Source organism: Anarrhichthys ocellatus, unplaced genomic scaffold (genome assembly GCF_004355925.1).
Source record: "Anarrhichthys ocellatus isolate YVR2014 unplaced genomic scaffold, GSC_Weel_1.0 scaffold37, whole genome shotgun sequence".
Lineage (NCBI taxonomy): Eukaryota > Metazoa > Chordata > Actinopteri > Perciformes > Anarhichadidae > Anarrhichthys > Anarrhichthys ocellatus.
The window spans coordinates 1,897,928-1,923,453 of NW_022280067.1; the positions used below are offsets into that span (position 1 = coordinate 1,897,928).

Consider the following 25,526-nt stretch of genomic DNA (forward strand, 5'->3'; position numbering starts at 1 on the left):
ACACACACACACACACACACACACACACACACACACACACACACACAGTCTCTTTGCATTTTTAGTGGTATCATTAGTAAAGAGCATTCTTGGATGGTCTTGTCAAATTCCTCTCAAAAAGTGTAAATATCCAAATAAAAACACTAAAGTGGACGCACATTATTTAAACTAATAAACTTTTTGTTTTTGTATCGACACGGCTTAGTGGGACGTAGTCTAATACCTCATTAGGACCAACACAGCGACACGGCTCAGGTTGGACTCCGGTGGACTGTGGCATTCATTTATTTATTAATTTACTATTATTTACATATGAACATCATTAAACCTACCTCCCAGAATGAGAGTGATATAAATCATAAGAGTGTGTTTATGAACAGACGGTGGTTATTCTGACACTTTGATTTGATCTGGTAATGATGTGATGTCGATTTTGTGTAATTCTGCGGTTTATTAGTTAATTGTATTGATCTGCGTTTCAGACCGGAGTCTCTGCTAACGGAGACAACCACAGATAAACCTGTGACCGCTGTCTCTCGCATGAATGCACTTGAGTTCACTAGACCTGCGTCATAATCAGGGCTGCACTAATAATCAAAATTTGACCAAAATAAATAATAATAGCAATTCAATTTATCAGTCATATGTGCGTCTTATGTAAAAGAGGAATAACGGTAGAGTAGAATGAAACTACTTTTCTAAGTTTACCTCCAGGCAAAACCATATAAAACACATCAGGTTATTGTCCTTTCGGTTTATTGGTTCATTTAATTAGCACGAGTGCCGTAGTTACTAGTTGCGTCTGTGCACAACTGTTTGTATGTGTACAAGTGTATGCGTGCATGCATGTGTGAACCTATAACAAGTCTGTCAGGGCTCTTCCTGATAAGAGCAGGGTGTTAAACAGCAGCAGATGAGATTGGCTTTCCTCCTGTGCAAGATCCTAATCAACCTTGTCTTGTGAAAATACAAGCTTTTAACAGCCTGTCTTCAGTTCCTCGTCTATTTATAACAACGGCAATAATCTGCTGGGAAACGAGAACTCTAAAAGTCAATGGGGAATTTAATTGTGATGGTAAGAGAAATTGTAAGGCCCGTATTGAGTCATATGTAAGAGTTAATTTCCTTTAAGGAAAAGCCCAGGTTCTATTGAAACCAGCGATTACTGGTCAGGTTTCGGTAATCATAAATTGCCGGAATGGAGACTATTCAGAAAGTTTACCTAAACACTTAAATGTACAGTTGTATTTGTCCCTTACATAGGTCAGACACTGTAGTTGTACTCTGTGTAGGGGTGAATTGTTGGATTCACTTAGACGTTAAAGTGGACAGGAACCATTCTGGCACCTTCGACTAATAGGTCAATAAATCTGATTGGCGGTTTTCTTACATAATCATGTCAAGCAAGTTCATTTTTCCTGTGCTGCAGCCTGGTGTACCTTCTCGCAGATGCCATCGAGATATTCACCAAATGACAAAGTAATGTCGCCCCACAGTCATTTTTCCTCACTACACCGGCAGGACTTTACTGCAGTCTCCAGTAAGAAGACGTAAGCAAGACGTGTGTAGATTGCGCCACACTGACTCAGTCTTCCCTAAATGAAGGAATCAACAGTAGCGTGTATTGATTCATTGATTTTATTTTCATGCCCACCGTAGCGTGTGAAGGGAATCTGCCTGTGGGGAAACAGACGAGCTCTGACTGGGAACCTCGATCAATCAAAGGCGATACGGTGGATGAGTTCAAAACACAAATACAGCGGGATATTTGTGATTTAAATAGCTGTCTATGAAAGTTACGCTTCACTAAACGTGCCAAAATTAGACTTGAGGGACTACTGCCCCCGTAATATTAAGCCTGGACCCACCTCTGGCCCCACCAACTGTGCTGATCAAAAACAATCCTTTGGTATTCATCACAATTTTCAGAAGCCTAAGGTGGTGACTCCATTTTTTGTCCAATCAACAGTCCAAAATCCAAATGTATAGCAGTTTCTATAATCTGTTATGCAGCCTTGAAGATGAGGAAAATACATAATTTTTCTTTGCTTTAGTTATTACTTCCTTTGCTTGAGCAAAATGTCAATGTTTGGCAGCCATTTTTTCTTCTGGATATTCCTCCTTTTGAGTTAGGGAAGACGGCATCCAGAAGAAGCTTTTACACAGAACTAAATCCTGGCTACATACACAACATCTTTGTTTTTTTCTCTTCCATAATGTTGAAGAAAAGCACTCGGATTCATACAAGTGCCCCAGTTAATGACCCACAGACTCACAATCTCTCTCTAACTATCCCTGACAGTTGGCAGTCCTGGAGCAATGATCGGAGGATAAGGGTAATGGTTATAAAAGTGCTAGTTTTTCCTGCCTGGGGCTCTAGATTGCTGGAGTGCAAACACTACAAGCATGCTTGTCCACACACAYACACACACACACACACACACACACACACACACACACACACACACGCACTCAATATCTCATGAAAACATCCCATGTTGTGCGAGCATCCAGAGATTATCGCGCTAAAGCCCTCCTGAGATGGAGGCTGACCTGGCACATTTAACAGAGGCTGGTGGAGAGGGTTAGTACCTCCTGGTCTGCCTTTAACCTCTTCCATGTCAGCTCTTTCAGTGTAACCCCGGACCTTTGACCCTCACTAATCCGTGTGGTTAAACTGAAAATGGCTTTAGATGTGCAGTGCAATGGCGTTTTGCTATTTTCTGTTGGACTAGTGGAATCAGCTTGTTCGGGAGTCTTATATTGTTGTGAGCATCAATCTACGGGCATTGGAGTCGAATACTGTAAGTTTAGCATTTAATTAGAGTTTTCCATAATTATTTTGTCCATCAACACAAAATTAATTGCCATAATTTTTTCCTCTAAGATAGTAGACTGTTTTGAACGAGACATTTGAAGACAATTGCAATTGTTATAGTGTTGGCAACGGTTAGATTAATTGGCAGGTTAATTAATAGTGAACGTAATTGTTAGTTGCAGCCTTACATTTAATAGTCCGTTTATTTATTTTTTTGTTATGAGGAAATTAAAAGTCAAGCCTGCTTGTATTTAAAGTTGTGACCAAGCAGCATGATCAACCAATTGTATGATGTCTTCTCATTTTAAATTGTTATAGAAACAATAACGGTTAATTACATTTGGTTGTAGAGTTGCCATGAAAACAGGAATTTACCTGCTACACATGTCACGCTGAGATCCCATTTCACCCTCGCAGTCTGTATATGTTTTGATTTAAATGATTAAAAGAGGAAGAAGAATTAGTCTCTTGTCAGTAGGCGGCATCAGTCCAAGTCCAACAAGCTGTTGCCAGGAGAGATAAACAAAAACACTTCATCAGTGCATCAGTTAGGTGTCTCAACACATCTTCTTTAAATACACCAGTTGTTCCTTGACTTAACTTGATGGTATTTCCTTGTTTTTACTATTTAAATAAAATAGCATTGGTAATAACCTATCATGATAATTCTAAAGAACAGTTCGCACAATGTAATATTTTAGCCCCTGGCTGAGATTCATAGCGTTGGAAAGTTGACCTCCGCATTTTCAGAAGGGGCATTTCATTCTGGAATAAAACTCTTGATTTCGTCATAAACTGAATTCTTATTTCACAAAGGTCTCGATGCTATGATCCCCCCCCCCCCATCGCGTCATTTTACCCCCTTCCACCGCCTCCACGGTACCCGTATAACCCCAATTCCCCGCTGCTAAAGGCTTCCCAAGGGGGGTTTTATGGATCATGTTTACTGTTTGACAATCACTTCCAGTATTCGTGACCCAGTTCAGTCAAGCTGTCGCGGCTCATAAGAGTCTCCGATCTCCTACTTTTTAAGCATTGTATCTCCTCCTCCTCCTCCTCCTCAGCGATGTGAGGTGCTCTCCTCGCTCCGTGCATCTGCGTGCCAGCAATTAATAATTGAGCATCTCATTCGTGTCATCTCCGAATGCCGGGAGGAACCATGAAAGGCTGGAGGGAGGCGGGTGGAGATCGGCAGAGGGAGAAGGAGAAGATGCTGTTGGAGGATTTTGCACTGTGTCAGTAGGGTGTGCTGTCTACAGCCTCATTAGTTCTGCAAGAAAAAGTGTAGAGAGAAGGAGGGGTGAGACTTTGTTCTCAGTGATTAAGGGGAGAAAAAAACTCTGTCAGCACACTGATGCTGGGTGTGAATGTGTGTCTGTGTCTATGTAGGCGCGGTGGTTTAATAAGTTCACCCGTCCTTTACCTTTCTGTAAGCAAAAACCAGTCCCATTGCGTCACATTGCTGACGTCTGACTGGTCATTGATTTGTTATTTTCCCCTCTGGTTTTAATTAAAAAAGTCTCCCTCACACCAGCAGAAAATGTTCAGCCATGATCACACAGGCTGCTGCCTTATTAACACCAGAGCACCTTCAAGCACAAAGGTTTGATTTCGGCTTGACGTTGTTTTTCTCTGACGAGGTGACGTTTTTATTTAAGTGCCAGCTGGTTAACAAACTGACGAGTGGAGGCTTGAATTGACGCTGTGCTTTCATAGCAAAGATAATTACAGGTTTTCACACCCTCAGGTGAAGCTTAAGTAACACCTGAACTGATGTAGACTGATAATGAAGTAGCAAATGTGTATTTCTTTTTCACATTTTCCAAAATAACTGTCTGTCATGTTCAAAGTTTGATACCACTCTCACGTCTGTATGATTAATGTGAAGGCTAGCTGTTTCCAGGCTGATGCTAAGCTAAGCTAACTGGCTGCTTGCTGTAGCTTTATATTCACCGTACAGGTAAACGTATTTCACAAAATGGAATAATGCTAATAATTGTGAATATGTTTTTTTATACTACATAGGACATGCATTAAACACAACTTTATTGATTCGTCATGCAATGTTCTATTTCACAGTTTTAGTAAAAAAAAAAAAGAATAAACAAAAATGACAAATGTTGTGAAAGTAAGTCAAATTCACACACTTTGAATATCTGTTTTGTTTGAAAATAGTCAGGATGCCTAGACAAACTGAGAAAGTAAATAATAAAATCTCGCTAAATAGTCCTAATATGTGCAGGCATAGTGCAGCTTTCATTCTTAATGATCATTAGGGCAAAAAGAAAGCAGTTTATTGACCCATTTCTGTCTACCAATGCTGAAACTTAAGTGCTCATGTCAAATTCCCAGAGCTAGAAAAAATGGTATCAGTGTTGCATGTCATGAGAATACTTCCCTCTCTGGGTCTCTACTTCCTCTTCACTGTCCATCACTGACATGTTTGATGCAGAACTGAAAAACTAAGAATCAAGCTGAAATTCAAGTAAAAACACACACGCAATCCTATTTTTACCAAAATCCACATAAAAATGAAAACGGCAGTTTTCTCAGAAATGTGAGCAGACCTCATAAAGAGGTCATATGTTATGTTTGGCCTTCGATCTGTCTGGCCGGTTGCATATGAATAAAAGCAAGCGTTAACGTCATTATCCGTGTTCATAGCGCTTGTTTACATTCTCGGTAGGTTGGCGTACGCAGGCTCTTTGATAATCCTGCATGCACAAGGTCCTGTGTATCTCAGCCTTGTGAGATTATCTTTTTGCGATCCCTCTGGTAGCCACGGACGTCACGAGGTAAAGTAGAGGAGCAAAACAAACAGCTGATGCATAAAAAAAAAATGTCATCCTTTAAAATTACCAGCATGCTTTATTAATACTGACTGTGCATTTCATTTCTGAATTTCATATCTAGTGAGTTGTTTATCTTCAGGCAAACTCCCCCAGTGGAATCTTTTGATGTTCCTAATTTACATTAAATTGGCTCGAGCGTGGTGGAAGCATGTATCCGTGTTTGTTTGTTTACCAGTCATGTTGTAAGAACCTGACAGCCAGCTACGTCACCCAGAGGTCGGTCTGAGTTTACTTCGCCTGCGATGCCCAATTTCCTCAACTGTGTGGGAGGATGAGTGATGATTCATCAGTTCATTCATAGTTCTCTCTCTGTAGCACACTCGCTGTCTCATGTTTTGTCCTTTTTAACATTTATTTTTTTTAAAGCAGCGATCTGATTTGGCCCAGTGAGCAGGCTTACATTGCTGTTGGCATTAAATCGCAGCACCAGTGCGTCACCATGTAGATCAAGCAAACAGAATAGCAAACATGTCGGCATTGAAGCTCGGGTTGGTAGTCTTGAGATACTAGCAAGAGTATGTTGGATTCAAAAATATGATCTAATGAAAAACCCAGCACAGTGTAGCTAGCAGCACTAGCTGCAAACGTTGCTGAATCTAACCTCAGACCTCCCTCCAAAGCCTCTCCCAAAATTATTATAATGAACATAAACAACAAACATGGCTATTGTTAGTACTCACAGCTTTCAAGCTAGCAGATACTGGATTATACAATTTTAATTTGAAATTATATATACTAGTGAAAGATATTGCCTTAAAATTGCTCAATTTAAATCAAACTTGAAGGCCTATATCTCGCCAGTTTTACACAACTCCTTAGTCACTATTCAGAGTCATTATATTTGGGCCATCGCTGTTGCGTTCTGCGATAATTTGTGCTCAATGTGTCTTTTCTTTCTGTCTTCCAGCCCTGACGATATCGGAAGCTGCTGGTACATCCTGTTGTCCGGCTCCGTCTTCATCAAGGAGTCCATGTTCCTGCCCAGAAGCAGGTAGGATCAGCGGCCATGTTGGTTCTGTTTGAAGGCCTGATCTCGGCACTAACATGCGAGCAACTTCTGCTCTTCGAAACCTATTTAGAACATTCACATCAGGAGATAAAAAGCTAATCCTAGACGAGCAAGAGAGAAACTATTTTAATTTATATTATCTCAAAAAAAAAGTTAGTTTCACTCTTATCAACTTACTCTCATCCAGAGGAGTAAATAAGGATGTCTTCTTTTCACCAAATTGGCTTTTTTTAAAACATCGTTTGCAGACTTAAGGTTACAAAAGACACCCCAGCTTGTTGTTTATTTCTCAAAAGGGAAAGTTTAAATCTGATGATTGTTTTTTCTATCATTAAAAATAGATTTTATTTAAGTAAGAAAAAGAGAAAGTGGCCGCTGCTGCCAACTGCAAGCTCCCTTTTGTTTCCAAAAAGTTTCATTTATATATTTATTTTTTTTATGTGTTGACATCTCAATATCGGGCAGAAAATTTGCACACATGATTTCAATTTTCACTTCTTGCTGGTGTATTCCAAAAAAGCCCGATATTCCAGTGCTTCCCATACACCGTGTGTAGTTCCTTCACTCAGCTCAGAGAAGGATGCTGGGCTGTTGTCCTGCATTTTATTGCAAGGCTCCACAGATGGCATCAGCATAACTTTTCTGCAATTCTAGAGAAACAAAGCATTCTCTCTTGCATAAATTCTCTCTGTGCGTCCCCAAGAATAAGGATCGAACAAGAGGAAATAAAGGAAGACAGCATAAAATGCACATTGATGTCAGAAAAAGAGCTATAAAATTGTCTTTCTGAAAAATGTTACAACCGAAAAATAGCCGCACGCATAAATCCACATACCTGCAATTGTAGATAAGCAAAACACTCGATCTAGTCCACTCGACAAACAACTCTTCTATGAGCAGATTTCTACAAATGAAATAAGTAATGCTTCAGCTCCAACATGTAAAAACATCACTACATTCCCTTTCCACTTGTTTAAAGCAACTAAGCTTCACATGCACAGCTAGAACCCAGAAAGTAAACAAGCAAAATTCAAGTAATTGCTGTTAAAAGTGTACATAATAAACACTTGGGTATAATTTTAGCTGCATATAAATACATAGTGTGTTAATATAACCCATTTAATACTTAACCAGGGAACTTAAAGTCAATTGCCAGGACTTTATAATATCCTGAGCAACAGCCAGCTACTTTTTGTTTGTACTGTCAGCCACATTGAACGGAAAATATAATTAGTGTGAAGTCGCACTAAACGTCTCATGATTGACATATAATTCCATCCCTTCTTTACTAATAAGGTAGGTTGTTCCAAGAAACAAATATTGAAGTCTTTGAGGAAAGACGAGTGGTAGAAAGACATCAGAGCCATTATGTATAATAATTAACTACAACACCCTCCGAGGACTTCAGATTCCATCGGCTCACAGCACTGATCACCACCTCTGAAGCCAAGGTACAAATGTTAAAAAGCTGCGATTTCACAAGTGGTTCTGTTACATGAACCAGCTCTGTGGGCGTCCTGAAAACAATGATCTTTTCATCCATTAGGCTTGCGTAACACACACCTACAGACGGGCCACTCTGAGCACTTGGGCCAGCGCTTTAATCGCGGCGCGGAGCCGTCCCCGGCAGTGCTGCGGGGGTCGGCTCCGGTCATTCTCCGGATTCACAGGAACGTGGGAAGCATTTAAAAACGGAAGGCTCGATCGGAAATGTGCCAAAATGTGCTGCACCCCTCTTGAATATAACCTTTCCAGTTTTGCCAAGGTGAAAGTGTGTATGTGGGACGCCGGAGGAGGATTTGCAGGTATTGGCAGATTAAAGTTAATGCCCGACCGCAGTCACTGGGGAAGAGCCCTCTGAAAATGTTTACTAAGCAAATGTTGCAAGGAAGCCGGAGTAGGGGTCCACTCTGCTGCATGAGCCAAGACTGTATATGGTTGATAATTAGCTCACTTTTTCTTAGAGTGATGCCAACTGCATTGCACAAGACATGTCTTGTTTTTTCAACTGCACCGAATTAAACACAAAATGCACATCGAGCACAGTGTCACTTTAATCCCAATATAAAGCTGAATAGTTTGTCTTGAGAACAACAGCTAGATAAAACTGGCACTAATGTACATTAGACATGGATGTATCCATCAGTAGCCTGTTTACATCCATCTGTATAAACTCACTCATACGTTAGACGAGAGCAATGGCAGCGTCTGACATTTTCTTGACCTCCTGTGATCATGAGAGTATTGATCGTCCTCTCTCGGAAGCAAAGGTGGAAGTAACACGATGTAGTTATAGCGCTACAAAATCTTTCGGGTGGTCGGGCGTACAAAGATTGCATCCCATATCCCTCCAACTTTTAATGTAAGTTCCTTTCCACCTTGACTGTAATACATGTTTTAGAGGCCTAATAATGCAGCAAACACATTTTTAAATACGGCTTAGTGTTATGACCTGATGACTCCATTGCGTGATAAATGAGCACATTTGTATAAAGATAGAGCACTCTATTATTGTCTTAGCCTCTAGCACAGCGCTGGGTGCCGCTGTAAAAGCATCATTCATGGAGGGGAAATGAAGTGAGGTGACAAGAAGACATTTTTGAAATGACACATTCAAAGTGACACATTGTGGTTTAGAAGTTTCCAAGGACTTCCGGGTCGATGAAACTCACTCACAACTCGAATCACAGTGTATATTTACAAATGAAGCAGGAATAGAGGATGTATCGCCCATTCTGTCGCGACAGCGTCGTATTGCTGTTTTCCCATAAACAGTGCCGGAGAAAGTATAATCAATGCTGTCGATTTAAATGGAAGCCACCCCACGTCATGACACACTTCCCGCTTCAACATGCGTTTCAGTGTTTTCACATGAGTGACATGTACGTGACATGACTATTGACTGGTTGTTCACGCAGCCAGGCATTTCCACTTTAACAACCTCTTAATGTTTCAACCGTTGTAGCATTTCAGACATAGTAAATTTTCGGTTTGCATTTCTTCAGACTTTATTCTCTGTCATTAATTTTTTTTGTTTTGTTTTAATGGCCATAGTGAAAAAAGGCGTAGAAATGGCGAGGGGCAAAATGGCTGGTAGGGGAAATTGGTTGTGCCACAAGGAACTGAATGGAGTCCAGCAGGACTTCCTGAAGCTTTTAAATATGTGGTGGAATTCGGTTTCAGACAGACCTTGCCCAGAAATGGCTGCTCATATCTCCTCTGGCAGCAAGGTTGAAAACCTGATATGCTTCCATCACTCAGTCTCTCGGTTCTTCCGTCTCTCTTTGCTCCCCCTCCCCTCGCTGTGGTGAGATGTGAACCAGGGGGAAGAGGAATGACTCAGTCACTGTGTGAAGAGGCTGATGCTCTGTGCCTTATTTAACCCAGAGGCCAGCGTGAAATCGAATACAACCCAAATAAATAAATCTGAGCAAGCGGGTGACGCAGATTTACAGCGTTTAGAAACACGTGCTGTGTAAAACATGTAATTAAAAGAAGTCAGTAAATGGGGCTGCATGGTAATGGTTTTTGTCAGATTAGGCCATCGCAGAGTGATTCATTTTCGCTGTGACTTGGCGGAGAGACACGGGAGACTACTGGTTGGACTCGGACCAATCGCAGCCCGCCATCTTTGGTGACATCAAGCCAATTGACTCTTCCAACCGGCAGCACCAACGGCAATGAATTTTCCTTCAGAAAAGTTGGAAATGTATGAGCAAGTTAGAAGTTATTTATAAAACGAATTTTTCTGAAATTAGATGCGTTGATGCTGCAACTCTGTTTTCTGCAACTCTACAGTTTTTTTTTTTTTTTTTTTTTTTTTGTTTTTTTTTTTCCCCAGCAATGGTCAGAACCATAATTTGGCAAAGTAATAGCTGTCTTAACAGCTTTTTTTTTTCCCTTAAATCAGCAACATTTATGAGTGTTGATCTTATTTTCAAATGTTGAGTAATGAAAATTTTTAGTTCCAGTTTCAAACACGTCTCACTGTATGGAACTTTTAACTTCTACCATGATATACTCTTTGTTAACCCCCCGCTGGTTTGTACTTCCCCTTCTCCGTGCTGCCGCCTGCCTTTATTATCACTATCCGTTGACTGCTGTCAGGACTTCACCTCCGGTCATTCACTGAACAGTTTCCTGATAATCCGCCTCATATTAGCTAACCAAAAACCACAACTCTTAACTGAATCAGCGCACATCAGCAGCCGGGGTCCGAGTTAGCGGAGCAACGTCAACCTCGTCGCTTTTGTTTGTGTGAACTGCTTGATGAAAAGGTCAGTAAGGCATCAAATCATTTTTCTGACAGCCAGCAGCAGCTCAGGCAGACTCATCTGTGAATGCAGATGACAAACTGATCCAGCGATAATTTATTCTGTGTTCGCGCAAACGCAGACGTCACTGTTGCTCACATACTCTATGTTCTGCGGAGGTTGACAGAGAGTGGTAGGCTTAAAAGGTGATTTTTTTTTTTACTCCTCACATGGAGGAAAACAACACTAACTGACTGCCAACTTCATGTGTTTGCTTCTTGGATTGAATTTAATGTGGTGGCTCCTGTGGTGACTTTCGTATCCCTCTGATTGTTGAAATGTGTCTACAATTACATATTTCAAAACTGATTGTGCAAGCGATAATAATAGTTTCCCTCTTTTTTTTTTTTTTTTTAAGAGAAAAACATTCATAACTAACTTTGTCAGGTTGTTGCCAGCAGTGACTCATAATGACCAATATACCTGGCTACACTGTCAAATATACATTGATTGTTTTGACGTGAAATTATGAGTGACTCGGCTCCTTAAATTGTGAAGTTGAACTGAACTACTGTTGAATAGATCACTTTGTTCAAGAGCTGTATCATAATTTAAAGGGGCACTCTACTCATTTTTACACAGCCTGTCATATTAAGGACACTTACCATTTTGAATAAATGTGGTATAAATTGGGGCCATGAAGTTTGAAAGGCGTAAGTATTTACAGTTCCTGGTGGGGAGGTTTAATAAATGGACACTACCAAATTGCTTTGTGGGAAAAGTCGGATGCAGCATTTTTGTACCAATGTTGACCATCCCATTGATCTGTTGTCTCTTGCAAGTCCCTACAGACGAACTTAGGAAATTAAGTTCAATCAACAGCTCTTAAGTTAGGGTTAAATACTGACAATAGTTGCTAGTTTCCAATTATGTTTATTTTTCACCAGTAAAGCAGTTTAAAGTCTAATCCTTCGTCTGCCATGCTGCCTACTCATTAAATCTTGAGCTGTGTTGTTAGCTTTTACATTCAGACTAGGATCAAAATAAGCACGGAATCTGTGGCTGAAGTTAAAAAGTATGGGGGGGGAAGTGGTACAAGCTAGAACCAAATGTCATGGAAAATGTAATGTGTTTAGAGAGCTATAGTCAGGGATGTGTGGTCAGGGGAGGCAGAGCCTCACCTGTCATCATGAAAAGTAAAAAACAAATAATGATAAAATAAAAAATAATATGTATCTACTGATCTGTGTTATAAATGTAATTTCTGTATGATTTAAATAATTTTAAGCATTTTTAGAGTCAAAATCGCTGAATTTGCGCATGTCCTGTTCAAACAGAGAGGAGACACGCGAGGTGAGGCAGCGATGAGATCTGCTTCACCTCAGATTGCGCAATACCTAACAAACTGGGTTGAGCGCGTGGCTTTTGCTTTCTCATTGTTTGTCACCAGTGTAATATTTGTAGACACTTGTATTATATGTCCTTTCTTTCCATAGAATAGGTCATGTATTTCACGTATGTGTAGAATATATTTAGTCTTGCTGATTTGCCTCAATGAAGGGGGCGTGCGAAAGCCCACGGTTTGGGGTTATGCTTGTCGTTCCGTTTCTCTTCTTCTTATATTTTGCTTTGGCCGCAAACATTTAAGATTAAATATCTAAGCTTAAACAATTCTCAAAAAACAGGGAAATATGACAAAATCAACAGCAACACACGCTCGTGGTGCATTCACATATGTACCTTACCTATGTGTGTGTAAAGAATGCTGATATGAAAAACAACCAGCAGTCAATGTGCAAGCTGCCAATTGAATGGTGATTTAAGATACTCTATATCGGGTTCATATATTTGTAAATCTGACTCTGAAAGATCGAGTCAGTGCCTCACGAACCTCACCGCACGTCACTGGCTATAGTGGTTAGGTTTGTTTTATCATGGTTTGAATTTTGATCAGATAAATGACTTATGTGACTGATTTGAGTCACATGTGTAAAAAAACACCCCTAACAAGCTTCTATGATTTAACTTTCATCAAAGTAGAGAAAAATAAAGTTTATGGAGCATTTAACTATGCATGCTGGGACAAATGTTCCTGGAAAATGTATTCTACCAATGAGTTTAAGTAACAATTATTAAGTCATTATTATTATTATAAAGAAATTTCAGTCGACTCAAAACTGGAAAAGTATTACATTCTACAGAATTCATGATAAAGGATGTTGTTGAGTAACTTTTACCGAAAGGGGAGATCAGAAGCTGTCCACGCCTACACACTCCGACATGAACACACACCCTGTCACTCACTTGTGTCTCTGTGCCAGGAAGTGAGTCGTATGCTGGAATGCTGGCTGTAGTCAGCGCACCACATTACACACAGAGAGAGAGAGAGAGGGAGGGAGAGAGAGAGAGAGAGAAAGGGGGCAGAGCCATTGGGCAGAGGCTGATCCGCACACACACCCTTTCAGAGCCACACACTCCCATTCTCAGACGGCAACACTCGGGTGTGCGCAGTACGATATGCCGCAGTCGCACCAAAGTGTCGGGACTTGGAACGTGCTTGTTGGACCGACTGTGGACTAACGACGGGGATCTTCTTATCTTATCTGCTGGTGGTGTCACTCTGGGAGCGGTTTGCAGAGTCGGGGGTGAGTGTCCAGACTTACAGCGGCACTTAACTCCTGTATTATGGCTCACAGGAAGCTCTGCCCTGAAACTCCTGCGTTTTTGGTTGCGATTTCAAAATCTGACTAGTCTCCGAGCTGGTTGCAGTGTGGAATGTGAAACACGTCTTTGATGTTATTTTGGATCTGTCAGTGTGCAGCAGTGTGTACTGCCAGAAAAAAAAAAAAAAGAAGGGGTGTGTGTTCTTCATGTTTGGGTGGTGGGGGGGGGTTACACAAGACTTTGAAACCAAAACAAAGATGGAGCTCCTGCTGTGGGGAGAATGTGTTGGAAATGGTTTATAGATGCAGCGATGATTGATTGATACATCTTGGAAAAGTTTTGGGCGGCCAGCTTAGTCTCTCTCTCTCTCTCTCTCTCTTTCTAAAACTCTACTTCAGTGCCCTTTTCTTGTGTTGTATTTTGGGAAGAGCTAAAGTCGCGTGCCATTCGCACATTCTTGGCATCGGTGTCTATTTCAGAAGTGGTGGGGCAAAGGTTCGGGGGCACGTGTGTGGTGCGGCCACGCCGTCACTCCGCAGAATTCTGTTTATGTTCGCAAGGTTGAGAGGTGGTCTGATGGACCGCTGCAGCTCAGAGGGGATGTTGGTAAACTCCCTCAAGCCTGGATGCTGTTTTCATTGAGCGTCACTTCAGAGACGTCCTCTCCCTCCTCTGACCTCCACTTCCCTCCTTCTCTGAGCTGGGTCTGAACTCTTGCATAACCAGTTTAATCTTTTGTCCCTTTTTAAGGGTCCGTTGGGTTAAAAAAAGCTGTTGTGCCCTCTCACCATTTACTCAGTTAAACGGATTAACAGAGTGAGGAGCCCCCCCCCCCCCCCCCCCCCCCACCACCCTCCTCCTCCAGCTCAGACCAGGGGTGCAGATTAGGGATTGCACCGGTTCAGTCAGACGGCAGAATGGATCTGAGGCTTTGGTGGTGGGACTGCCGGGCTCGCAGAGTGAAAGGCTGGTGATGCATGCGGAATGACATTCCAGACGCCCGGGCTTGTTGTGTAACGGGAGGGGAACTGGGAGAGCAAGAGATTCAGGGTTTCATTTGAAAACTTTCATTGAATCTTTGCTCAAATCTTCTCGTCAGAGGTTATAAAGCATTATGAAACAGGCTGAGACGTAAGTGACGCAACACCTTCATCTGCATGTCATCTTCATGCAACAGGTGCTGTTGTTGGTGCAGCTTTTACCTTTTAGATCAAGACGGTTGTGATCATAGTTGTTATGATTGTAGATCCGCCTTGTGAGGGTTTTAAAATACTGTGATTTGACACTATATTCATTTAATGTGGGTTTTATTACATTGAACAGACATTGGCTGACATGAGGCGTCCATGTTTGTTTGGATTTGTGGCACATCCATATTATAAAGTGGCAATTTGAATACATCAAGTTCTTTAGAAACAGCCCAGTTTCCCAGTCATAATAACCACCTGGAAGTCAGAAACTGGTAATTGAGGAAGATCCGATATGACGTGAATGCGTCATGAATCTGCTGCACAAACAAATATGTTTCTCAAAGTGCAAAGTTGTTCATTGAACATTTCTGACTTGATTCTTTTTTGATGAGGGCTTTTCTGTCTGTATGTGCTGCATCTTTATGTATTCATGCACCGCGTGTTGTCTGTTGTATTTGTAATGGCCTTTGCATGGTGAATTCCCCCTTGAAGGGACAATAAATTGAAGTGGAGTGAGGATAATGATCTTTTTAACGGCACACAATTGTGCTGTTGAACGCAACACGTATAACAGCATTATTTGTGTGGAGAGTATGACGCCGATAATCTTTGCTCAGTGCTGTGCTCTGTTATAACTGACTTACAAAGCTGCTCAACCATCTGGCACATTTCTTATCTTTTTCTTATCTGGTTTTATACATTTGTCAGTCAGCACACACTTTAATTCCCAGGATAGAAAGCACAAACCTTACGTCATCTTGACCTGAATTCCTCAGTGCAGCATTATTAATAGCAAATAGATCGTGCACACATCGTCGGTGGAGCTAATAGAAATTAAAATATTTGCATTTGTCAAACTTTGCAGTGTGACGGTGTTGATTGCTGCAAAGATGCCCAAACCCCAACCCAACCAAGCATCCACTGGGAGAATCACACATTTAGACATTTAGACGTATTCTATCTGTTGCCTGATATACATTCACCCACACAGCAGATCTGGTACTCTAATATATGCTTAGGACTAGTCATAGAGCAGTGGAGGCTTTAATCTTCCAAACAAGACACGTTTGTGTTTGAAAAACCCTCCCACCCACTCACTCTCCACTTCCATAATCCCTTCTCTAATATCTCACATTGCCAGTGGCATTTGCCTCCCGCAAAATGGAGGATTGGATTACTCATGTCGGGAGCGTAATGGAGGAACATGATTGAACATGTCCCTTTTGTTGTTTAACATCTGGTGGCCCAACGTGTTTCGTGATGCGTAATGGCTGGATTCACCGCTCCCTTTCCCCAAAAGTAGAGCCGGCCTAGGGAGGCTCAACAGGATCAGAGCCGGTACCGACTCCAAACGTCTGCAAAACCGGATCAGAAGCACTCGCTCCTCTGAAGCTGCTGCCCAGCTGACAAATCATCTTTGCTGGAAATAAGTTGCGAAAGAATTACGTTTGTCTTCTTGTGAGAGAAAACACAGAGTAAGCTCTCCATACTGTACCTCTGTTTGGCCCTGTGGTGGAATTCCGGCTTGTGTATGTCAGGGATACAAGCTGAGTTAAAACGCATTAAACTGAAGCTCAGGCAAAGCAAACGGCAACCATCAGCATTAACCCCCGCACTGCCTTCATCCGATCCAGCCACTCAAGTTGTCTTTGATTTCACTCTGTGCTTCTCAGCAGAAGTTAACTGTAATCATGTGGACTTATATGACAAACTCTAGTTCAAGAGGCATCAGAAAGTAAGAAACAAGTTAGTCGAGTAAAATTGCAGCCCTGGCAGAGAAAAACAGGACGGCTGACAAAAGAGGAAAAAACACAACAAAGGCTGGACTGTGAAAGGAGGCAGAAAGAGAAAAGCAAAGCAAGCGGAATTGACTTTTAGAAAATAAAAGACTCCACAAAAATCATTATTTGCTCTTTGCCAAAGTGTCAGGTGGAATATCGCCGGCTCTTTGCAGTTTGCTGGTATTTATTTTCCAGTCTGACCGAGCCGTACCCACAACATGTAGCCACAAGCCCGGGGCCTGAAAGCATTTAGACCATGCTGTGCCTGAGGTCTGCACCTGTCGGTGGGATTGATGGATGCTGACACCTCCACAGCCTCAACACAGGTAGCCACACAGCACTGCTCACTTCACCGTGAGCACCGCGAAGAACTTTCTTCACCCGCAGTTACTCACTTTGTATCAATTACATGCTGAAGTTCAAGAAGAAAAGGCCTCAACAGACCCAGTTTAGGAATTGAGAAAGAACAGCGAGTTACTGCAAGAAATGAGGATATAGGTCTGTAATTCAAGATCATTTGCATTAGGGATTGATCGAAAACAGTCATCGTTTAGCCTCAAATGTCAAAAACTAGTGAAAAGTGGCCATCACAACATCCCTGGGCTCAAAAAGACACCCATAAATTGCTTGTTTTGCTCAACCAACAATCCAAAAGATATCATAGGACAAGAAAAAGCAACAAATAATCATATTTCTGCATTTTTGCTTACAAATGCTTAAAAATGTTGTATGTTATAATTATTTCAGCTTCCACACATATTGACTCCATGTAAATATTAAACCTGCAGGTCTAAAATCACGACTAGTGAATCTGAATAATGCAACGCTGCACAGCATGAGGTGCTCAAACGCGGCAGCCCTCCGTCCTGTTGGAGTCACTTCAGTTTATCTTACAAAACAATCGGCAAACCAACCGGATGTAGGTCACATTCTGAATCGAAAGATGCAAAAAAGTAAACAAACAAGGAAGTCCTTGTGTCTCTGCATCGAGGTCGGCTGCTGGACAAAGGCTGCATTCTTCATCAAGCCCACAAGTTGGATCTCCTCTTGCTCAAAGTTTCCATGGCTACTGCCCTCCTTTGAGACATTTTGGTCTCTGCTTCTTTTTTAATACTCCCCGGTTCCCCCGCTCATTAGGCCCGAAGCATACTGTACAAACTGTGACGTCGTGAAAGTGGACTTTTCCAGAGGCGGGTGTTTCCCTTCAGGTGGGTGTGGTCCCAGCTGAAAGGAGGAACTTGTCCATTCAATGCTGCGCTGTTCAACATTTTATACAGAAATTCCATACTGCATATTTAACATGTCGGGCACAGACTTACCGATTGACCTACACAGACGTCTTGGCTGTCAGTGTGAGAGTAAAAGCTCTTAACTTAATATGCCATTACAGATTTTACAGGGAAACATAAACTACTTTGCTTTTATTAGATAAATGTTGACGTCCAAATTCTTCTTTTTCTCATCATTTCATTAATTTCTTCTTTTCTTTTTTTCTGTCCAGTTTTGGGAAGCGATCAGCAGGCAGCCTGCGGCGTGGATGTGAGTGCATCGTCCTGGAACCCTCAGAGATGATTGTGGTGAGTCCCATTTTATCAGACTTTTAGCACACGGGTATTATTTTTTAAATGTCATTTTTGTTATTTTTGACGAAGCTTTTCCCACTCAAATGTTAATTTTCAATTACGTATAACCCAAATCCAAACACCTATCTTGTGTTTTTGTAAACCATAGTGCTCTTCACCGTTTACAGTGTCAAACTCTGGTTCTTTTCTATCCTAACAAGAACATTACATTCACCTGATCTAAAATAAAACCTGATTCTGGTTTAAGTGTAACCCAGCAGTGCTTTGGGCTTCAGTTTTCTCTGATGTCAGCGTCGTGGATAATGATTGATTGATTTTGGAGTTCCTTGATGTGTTAAGAGTGAACTCTATCCTGTGGATCACCAAACCGTCTTACAGCGGTGTCCCTACTAATCTGTTATAAGTGCCTCCTATTGACATTTCATCCCAGTATTTTATTGTCTTTAAGCGTGCGTGGAGTTGCTCGAGTCCACGACTGGGAGAAGCTCTGACCCAGTTTTATGGCAAATCAAATGTTTGCTCACAAAAGCAGTTGTTCTGAACAAATCATTCCCGTCTCAAATCATCTGTTCACCAGAAGCTCTCTGAAGCCTGCAGATATCAGAACAGATGCATTTTTTTGCTTATAAGTTTGTGCTAAAGGGCGGAAGTGTACGAGAGACAAAACCGATGTTGTCAGCTGTCTTTTACAGTGCTGCAAGAAAACGTACGTACAGTATGCTCGCTGCGGCTTCACGTCTGCTCATTTGTTGACACACTACATCAGACAATTGTAGGTTGAGATATGAAAGAATAGGAGGCCCGGAGAGTTGGATCCAAAGTGGACTGGATGTTTTTCTCTTTAATCAGAAAGCCTTCCTCAGTTGTAACTTTTGTATCAACTGAATGATTGCGATGAACCCTCGCAGATAGACGGTAGATAAGTAGAAAGAAAAGCGTGTTGTTTTTGTAGTTTATTTTCACGGTTGTAAGTGTACATTTCCTATCATCATAACCTCCACAAATCCATCCTCAAACAGATTCACATTTAAAGAGGAACACAGACGAGAAACATAATTCATATTTTCTTTGCCAGTTGCAGGCAACAGAGTGTTGAGGGGCAGTGAACAAAGCTGTTCAAATAGCCAGCAAAACTGTGCACACTGTGGCATATGAAGCCAAAACACAACACCAGTGCGAGTGCCTGCCGGCCATTTGTCCACTGCTAAGGTGTTAACATTTGATTTTGGTTTCTAGCGCGTTCCTCAAACTCACACACTCGCTCTCCACCATTTCTAGCACATGCAAATCCTCCCCTCCGCCTGCATCTTTCTTTTTTTTTTAAAGACATGACACACAACCCACGTCTTGCCGGTATATAATAAGGACTGGTTGGCACTGCTCTGCAGCCACGGCACATCACATGTTGTAGTTGCTGTGTCTCCATGAGTGTGCTGTTGGAGATGAGGGGGGGGCCTTCTTGTAACTGATCCTGTATCAGCAGCTTCTCACAACCCCCTCGGTAATAACACCCTCTGCTCTGCTAGCTGCAGACACTTTCTGGCCTTACCCCCTTTTTTTTGCTATAATGGGTGCCAACCCGCCCTGCAATTACCGAGGAGGGATTTGTGCTGCTGAAATATAGATACATTTGGATAACCCCCCCCATAAGTATGAGATGCACACAGTTACAAACATGAGCAAAGAGACCAACACGTCGGATGAAAAGAAAAGAAATAAGCCGCTCACGTGCTAGTTACTGTACATGCCCACACACACACGTACATGCATGCACACGTTGCTCTTTGAGATTTGCAATTAGACACGCGATCACACTTACGCTCTCGCTCACACGCCGTCGTCATGGCAGCAGTTGGTACGGCAGAGAGAGAGAGAGAGAGAGAGAGAGAGATTTCAGTGTTGTAATCCCAGAAGCTGAGCGCTTTAAGAAAACGTGAAGCCGCAGTGAAAGTGGCGAGTGAGTGCGAGGAAGGGGGTCCAAAGAAGAAAGAAACTTAAACATGTCACTCCAGCATTAAACCAAAGCCGCCAGGCAACAGAGTGCAACCCAAAAATACTGTAGAATATGACTTCACTGCACAAATGTCGAACTGGCATCCTGTGTTATTTTCCACTTGGAAAATCTTCTTTTTTTTCCCCTCCTTTGAATTTCATTAAAAATGGAAACATGATTTATCTTGTTTTAACACGCAATTTCATTGTGGTTAATACGTTTAACAGATGCGGAGAGAGAGTCGAGAGTGCGTCTGTTCCATCTGCTTGTCTTTTACTCCGTCTGACTCCATCTCTTGTTTATCAGTCTTGTCAATCAATCTGCGCCCCACTGCTCTCCTTTCTCCCTCGGTCTCTCTTGTTTTTTTTGCGCTGTGAGCACCCTTTGACGTAGGTGTGCATCGCGCAGCCCACACACACTTCTATTTTTACGCAAAGAGCGGGGCGGGAGGCAGGGAGGCGGAGGAGGAATCGGAGCTGGAGTATAGGAGGGTGGGGTTTTTTGTGTGCTTTTGGGCGTGAATGAAGATGAAGACAGTCACTCCCCCCTCTCTCCGTCTCCCTCCCTCACTATCGTTTCCAGGTGGACTATATGGATGAAAATGAGGAGTACTTTCAGCGGCAAGCCTCTCACAGACAGTCCCGTCGGCGCTTTCGGAAGATCAACCAGAAAGGGGAGAGACAGACGATCATCGACACCGTGGATCCGTACCCCACCGGGAAGCCGCCCATAGACCGGGGATACCACACGGTGAGTTGCACCCTGCGCTGCAGTTTTGTGTTCACCCTCGCTGCGCTGGATCGCTGTGTGTGCGCTACGTGTTGCTCTTGATTGCCTGTCTCGCTCCTTCTTCAGGACCTGTTGTGCAGTCTTGTTTCAGATGGTAGCTGAACATGTCTGTTCCCTGTTACACCACATCTGTGTTTTTCTCTCTGTTTGCTGGCCTCAGCTTTCCCTCGGTTGTAGGTTCTTGTGTTTTGATGTCTCCCGAGGAGAGGGCACCCATGTCTCCTTAGGGTGGGCTGGGCTCTCCTCCCTGTAGTGTTCAAATGTTGTTTTACCCGTCCTTGATAGATTAAAGTTGCTATACACTTGTGTGATGTTTGTAGCTGCTGGCTTTGGTGTGTCGTTCCACCCTCTCTGTAATAAATGTGTTGTAGTTCGTTGAGCATCCTTTATACTGTAGTTTATCTGTGCTATACCTGCCTCTTCTTGTTTGTGGTGTTTATTGTTGTCAGAAAATACTTCTGTTTTTTTCAGGTTTTTGGCACACTCTCCACCAATGCATTTCTTGTTCTTAAGTTGTCTCTGCACTTGAATGATACAAATGTCAGCATATTGCAAAGCAAATTCAAGGTGCATATCGTCCTACAGTTCTTTGGATTTACAGAAAGTGTGTCCTGGAGAATTCAACCTTTTGAAACGAGTGTTTGATCATTGAACCAGGGGAAAAGAAAGTAGTTTAGTTTGAACGTTTTTAAAACGGTGTTTCTCAACCTGGGAACTTGTGTTGCTAACAAGTGCACAGCTTTACGTTCTCTGACCTCTAAATATATTCAAATTAAAGTGCATGTTAAAAAGGACAATCACTTTAACTGTACTGCTGGTTCATATTATGGGGTCACAAGCAAAAACAGATTGACAACCACTGTTTTAAAGAACCGCACAGCACAGTCTCCTAGTGCCTCTCTGTTGACTGTCAAGCATTTCAATGAAAGATGTGAAAAACATCTATCAGTGTCATTTTCAGCCCTGTTTCAGAGGTTAACGTGGGAAAATGGACACTGTTTAGAAGAAGTTGTGTCCCTCCAAATCCCTTTGAAGATGTCATTTACAAAAAGGATATCTGTGAAACAAATGGATTTGCATTATCTCACCATCTCTAGTTTCATTTATGGAGATTCTGAGATTCAACACAGCCTTGATTGGTTTGGAAATGACAGGCAGTTTTAGGACAGTTGCCGATGAGAATGGAGTATTTTGTGATTTTGTGATTGTCATGAGATCCACACGGAGAGAGAAATGGAGGAGGAAGAGAGTTTGGGAGAAGGAAAACGTTCTGAGTCAGATGGTGCCTACTTTCATGAGTCTCGCAGCTGTTCTATTCTTACAAACCCTCATTTACATACTCAACAGTTGGGCTGGTGTTGAAAGACATTCGTTTTCCAAATCCACCAGTGCTAATGTGTGTATGAAACCGTTCTCATGCAGTACTTCTCCTAATTTCATCCTGTTTCAGCATGTTAGAGGCCGGACACGTCGGCAAACTTTGTATTTTTTGGGGGGGGATTTTTTCGATGAAAAATGAAAGCAGAAGTGTGGTTTGGTGCCCTGACAGTGCAAAGCCTCATCCAATCAGAGTGCACCATCTTTGTGGAAGAGCATTCACTCCAACCATGTGAAGGGATTCGACTCCAGCAGAGGAAGAGTTAGCTGCCCGTTGCGTTTGCACCAGGTCCCCTCTCCCTTCTGTGCTTTCTTTGCCTGGGAATAGGAAGCAAAGCATTTTCACACTAATGACGCAAATACCCAGCATGCAGTTCTTACACACGGCGTTTCCTGTTCTGCACAATTTCACTGCATTCCCGGCGTTCCCGCGGGGGTTCTGTCGGTGCACCTGGTTCTTCCTGGAACACTGTGAAACAATCACGCTTAAAAAAGGGAAAATGCGGCAAGCATCAAACCCCCCCCCAAGCCTCCCTCCAGCCCCACCCTGCTTCCTAAATTTAGACTCGCTGTGTTTTTGTTTCAAAAGACCGCACTGAACTTTCACATGGCCCTACGTCTCCCGTCACACACTCAACTCTTCACCGCTCCTGTGGGAAGGATGGAGCGGGTGCCATGGCAACCAGCAGTCCCAAATGGGCTCTGGTCGAGTGCACTCAGAAGTACAGTAGGGAAGGGAGCTAACTTAACAAGAGTGCAGTACGCTGCTGCTGCTGCTGCTGCTGCTGCTGACAGAGGGGTGGAGGGGAGCAGAGCGACAGAGAAGCTGAATCTGGGCGGATGCTAAGCTGACATAGCAAGCTAATCTCCGGCATTTAGAATGCCAGGCAGCGCTCCGATTTTCCTCCCTCCTACCCCGAGGCGTATTTAGGAGGGGAGAAATGCACCGAGGAGAAACTTGGGATTGAAGAAAGGAAATCTCTCTGGCAGGCAAGGTTTTTATTCAGCTTAGTCACTCCTATGAAGGCGAATGTGAGGCGAGGTAGGAAAACATCAGAGGAGCTGTTGATCTGAAGGTTTCAAATGTGAGAAATACTGTAGACAAGTCTGTTTTATTTAGGGCCGAGATGATTCTTTTCATTGTTGATCATGCTGTTAAAGATTATTGTTTCGCTACAAAATGACTGAGAAAGTGAGAGAGAGAAGAAGCGGCACATCCTCACATTAGTGATTGATGAGTGACTTAAACTGATGATCCGTTATCAACGTGGGTGTTTAGTTTCGGCTGATTGATTAACCAATCATTTGTTTCAGCTCTTGTTGTTTTAAGCCATATCTCAAACATTGGATTTGACCTTAATTCATGTTACTGACAGGAAGATGCTGGCAGACCATACTGTCTGCAAAATGTGTCCAAATGAAAAGTCTTATTACGGCCCCTGTCAGAACTTTATAACTATATATTTGATTGTTATTACTGATGTATTTAAGTAGCATTTTAATGGTCTTAGAGTCTGTTTTTAACTATATTGTTGGCTAGTTTATTCCATAAAAATGCAACATATTGTACAAGGTACACCACTAGCTGCTTTTCTTTGCTTAAACAATGCTGCAATGAAGATAAAAGACATTAAGGAAACAATATTGTTAGCTGTTTAAAAGATTAGTTTGTCATTATTGTTGAAACCTGTCATTAATTGGCGGCTATGTTCTGCTTTTGTGAGCGCGATGAAATGAGATGTGACGGGCCAATGTCAGCCTCCGTCCTCAGTGTTGCATTGAATCCTGAAATAGCCAATGCCTCGCCAGTAGCAGCGCAGCCTTCCGAGGGCACAGGTTCGATCCCCGCAGTGGGCTGAGTGTCCCTGAGCAACACGCTGAACTGGACATGCTCAGTCATTGAGAGTTGCTCTGAAAGAGTGCCAGCGTAATACCCTAAAATATAAATGTAATTGTAACCCAGCAGTGGAACTCCCTCTGAGAGTGCTGACACACACACACACAGTTACCCCCCCCCCCCCGGGCCCTTACTCGCTATGATCTGTATGAAGTGAGGATTATTTGGGGTTCAAACATAATGCAAGTCTGGCCTAAAGTATAATATTCATGCTAATTAGTGGTTTCATTTGGATCTGTTTTACTATTACTTGAGAGAGACAAAGTGTAGAATAGTATTTGTTAGATAGTTTAATTGGCTGGTTAAGTTTACAATCCATCAGTCTTGATATTTTTGGAAAATTCAATTCTACGTGCTTCACAATCCAACAACATAGTGACGGAGAGTCAACCAGCATGAGAGGGCAACACAATTAAATGTTTTTGTAATCTTTTGTGCCAATAGTCTGATGCACCCTCAGGTTATTGGTCCCTTGTGAGGCTGATTCAGAGTCAGAAGAGCCTCAACATAGGCTTTTGTTGTAGTTCTGAGATGGAAAGATGTGAAGTCTGAGGTGAATCAATGATGTAGACTACTCTATTAGTTTTTACCAGCTTTATGACTATTTTTCTGTCGCCATCTTTGTAACTCTGGCGAAGGAAGATGGCGTCTCCGTTCTTAATACCCGCCTGCAAAGCTACATCAAACACCAAACCTGTGTGGATCTCAAAGTTGGCAGCGATCAAATGCAGAAGTTGTGCCTGAACCCTTGTCTTTTTACTAGTGCATTAAGGTAACGAAGGCCTCTTGTGTTTCAGCTTCTTCCAAAGACAGGAATAGACTGACCTTTGCAATACTTCTAAGGTAAAAGATGGCAGTTTGGGCTTCACTTCTAATGCACCTGTCAGATTTATTGTCAAGGACCTCACCTACCTTTAAACATTGGAATCTTTTGATTTAAGGTATGACGTAAGATAGTGCTCTTTTATTTTGTTTTTTTTACCTCCTGTCTCTGATAAGCAGTCCAGTTTTATCCCCATAGCTACCTTCTCAGGCTCTTCTTCTTGTTATGGGAGATATTGTGCCACATTTCACTTGAGAAATCTAACTGACGGCTCACATCTAAAATGCCTGAAAGGGAACACGGCTGTCACTCTGAGCTTACATTTGTAGTTTGCCACCACTAGAAGCAAAGAACCAGGCATCTAAAAGGGTTTGCATCTGGATTTGGCTGTTTGAAAATACATTTCTGTTTCCGCAGATGTGTCCTGGATAAATCCGAGCAGTGAAAGAGGACAGTGTTTATGATTCAACACGTCTCCTGTGTGCTCACAGCAGTGG

At 42.3% G+C, this 25,526-nt stretch overlaps 1 protein-coding gene across 1 annotated transcript in view; it reads left to right on the forward strand.

Annotated features, from left to right (window-relative positions):
* Positions 1 to 25,526, forward strand: part of rapgef2b (Rap guanine nucleotide exchange factor 2b) — a 94,069-nt gene that overhangs the window by 29,550 nt on the left and 38,993 nt on the right. The window contains 3 exon segments of the mRNA XM_031866949.1: positions 6,578 to 6,661; positions 18,069 to 18,144; positions 20,726 to 20,893. Of these exon segments, the coding sequence (XP_031722809.1) occupies positions 6,578 to 6,661; positions 18,069 to 18,144; positions 20,726 to 20,893 (328 nt within the window).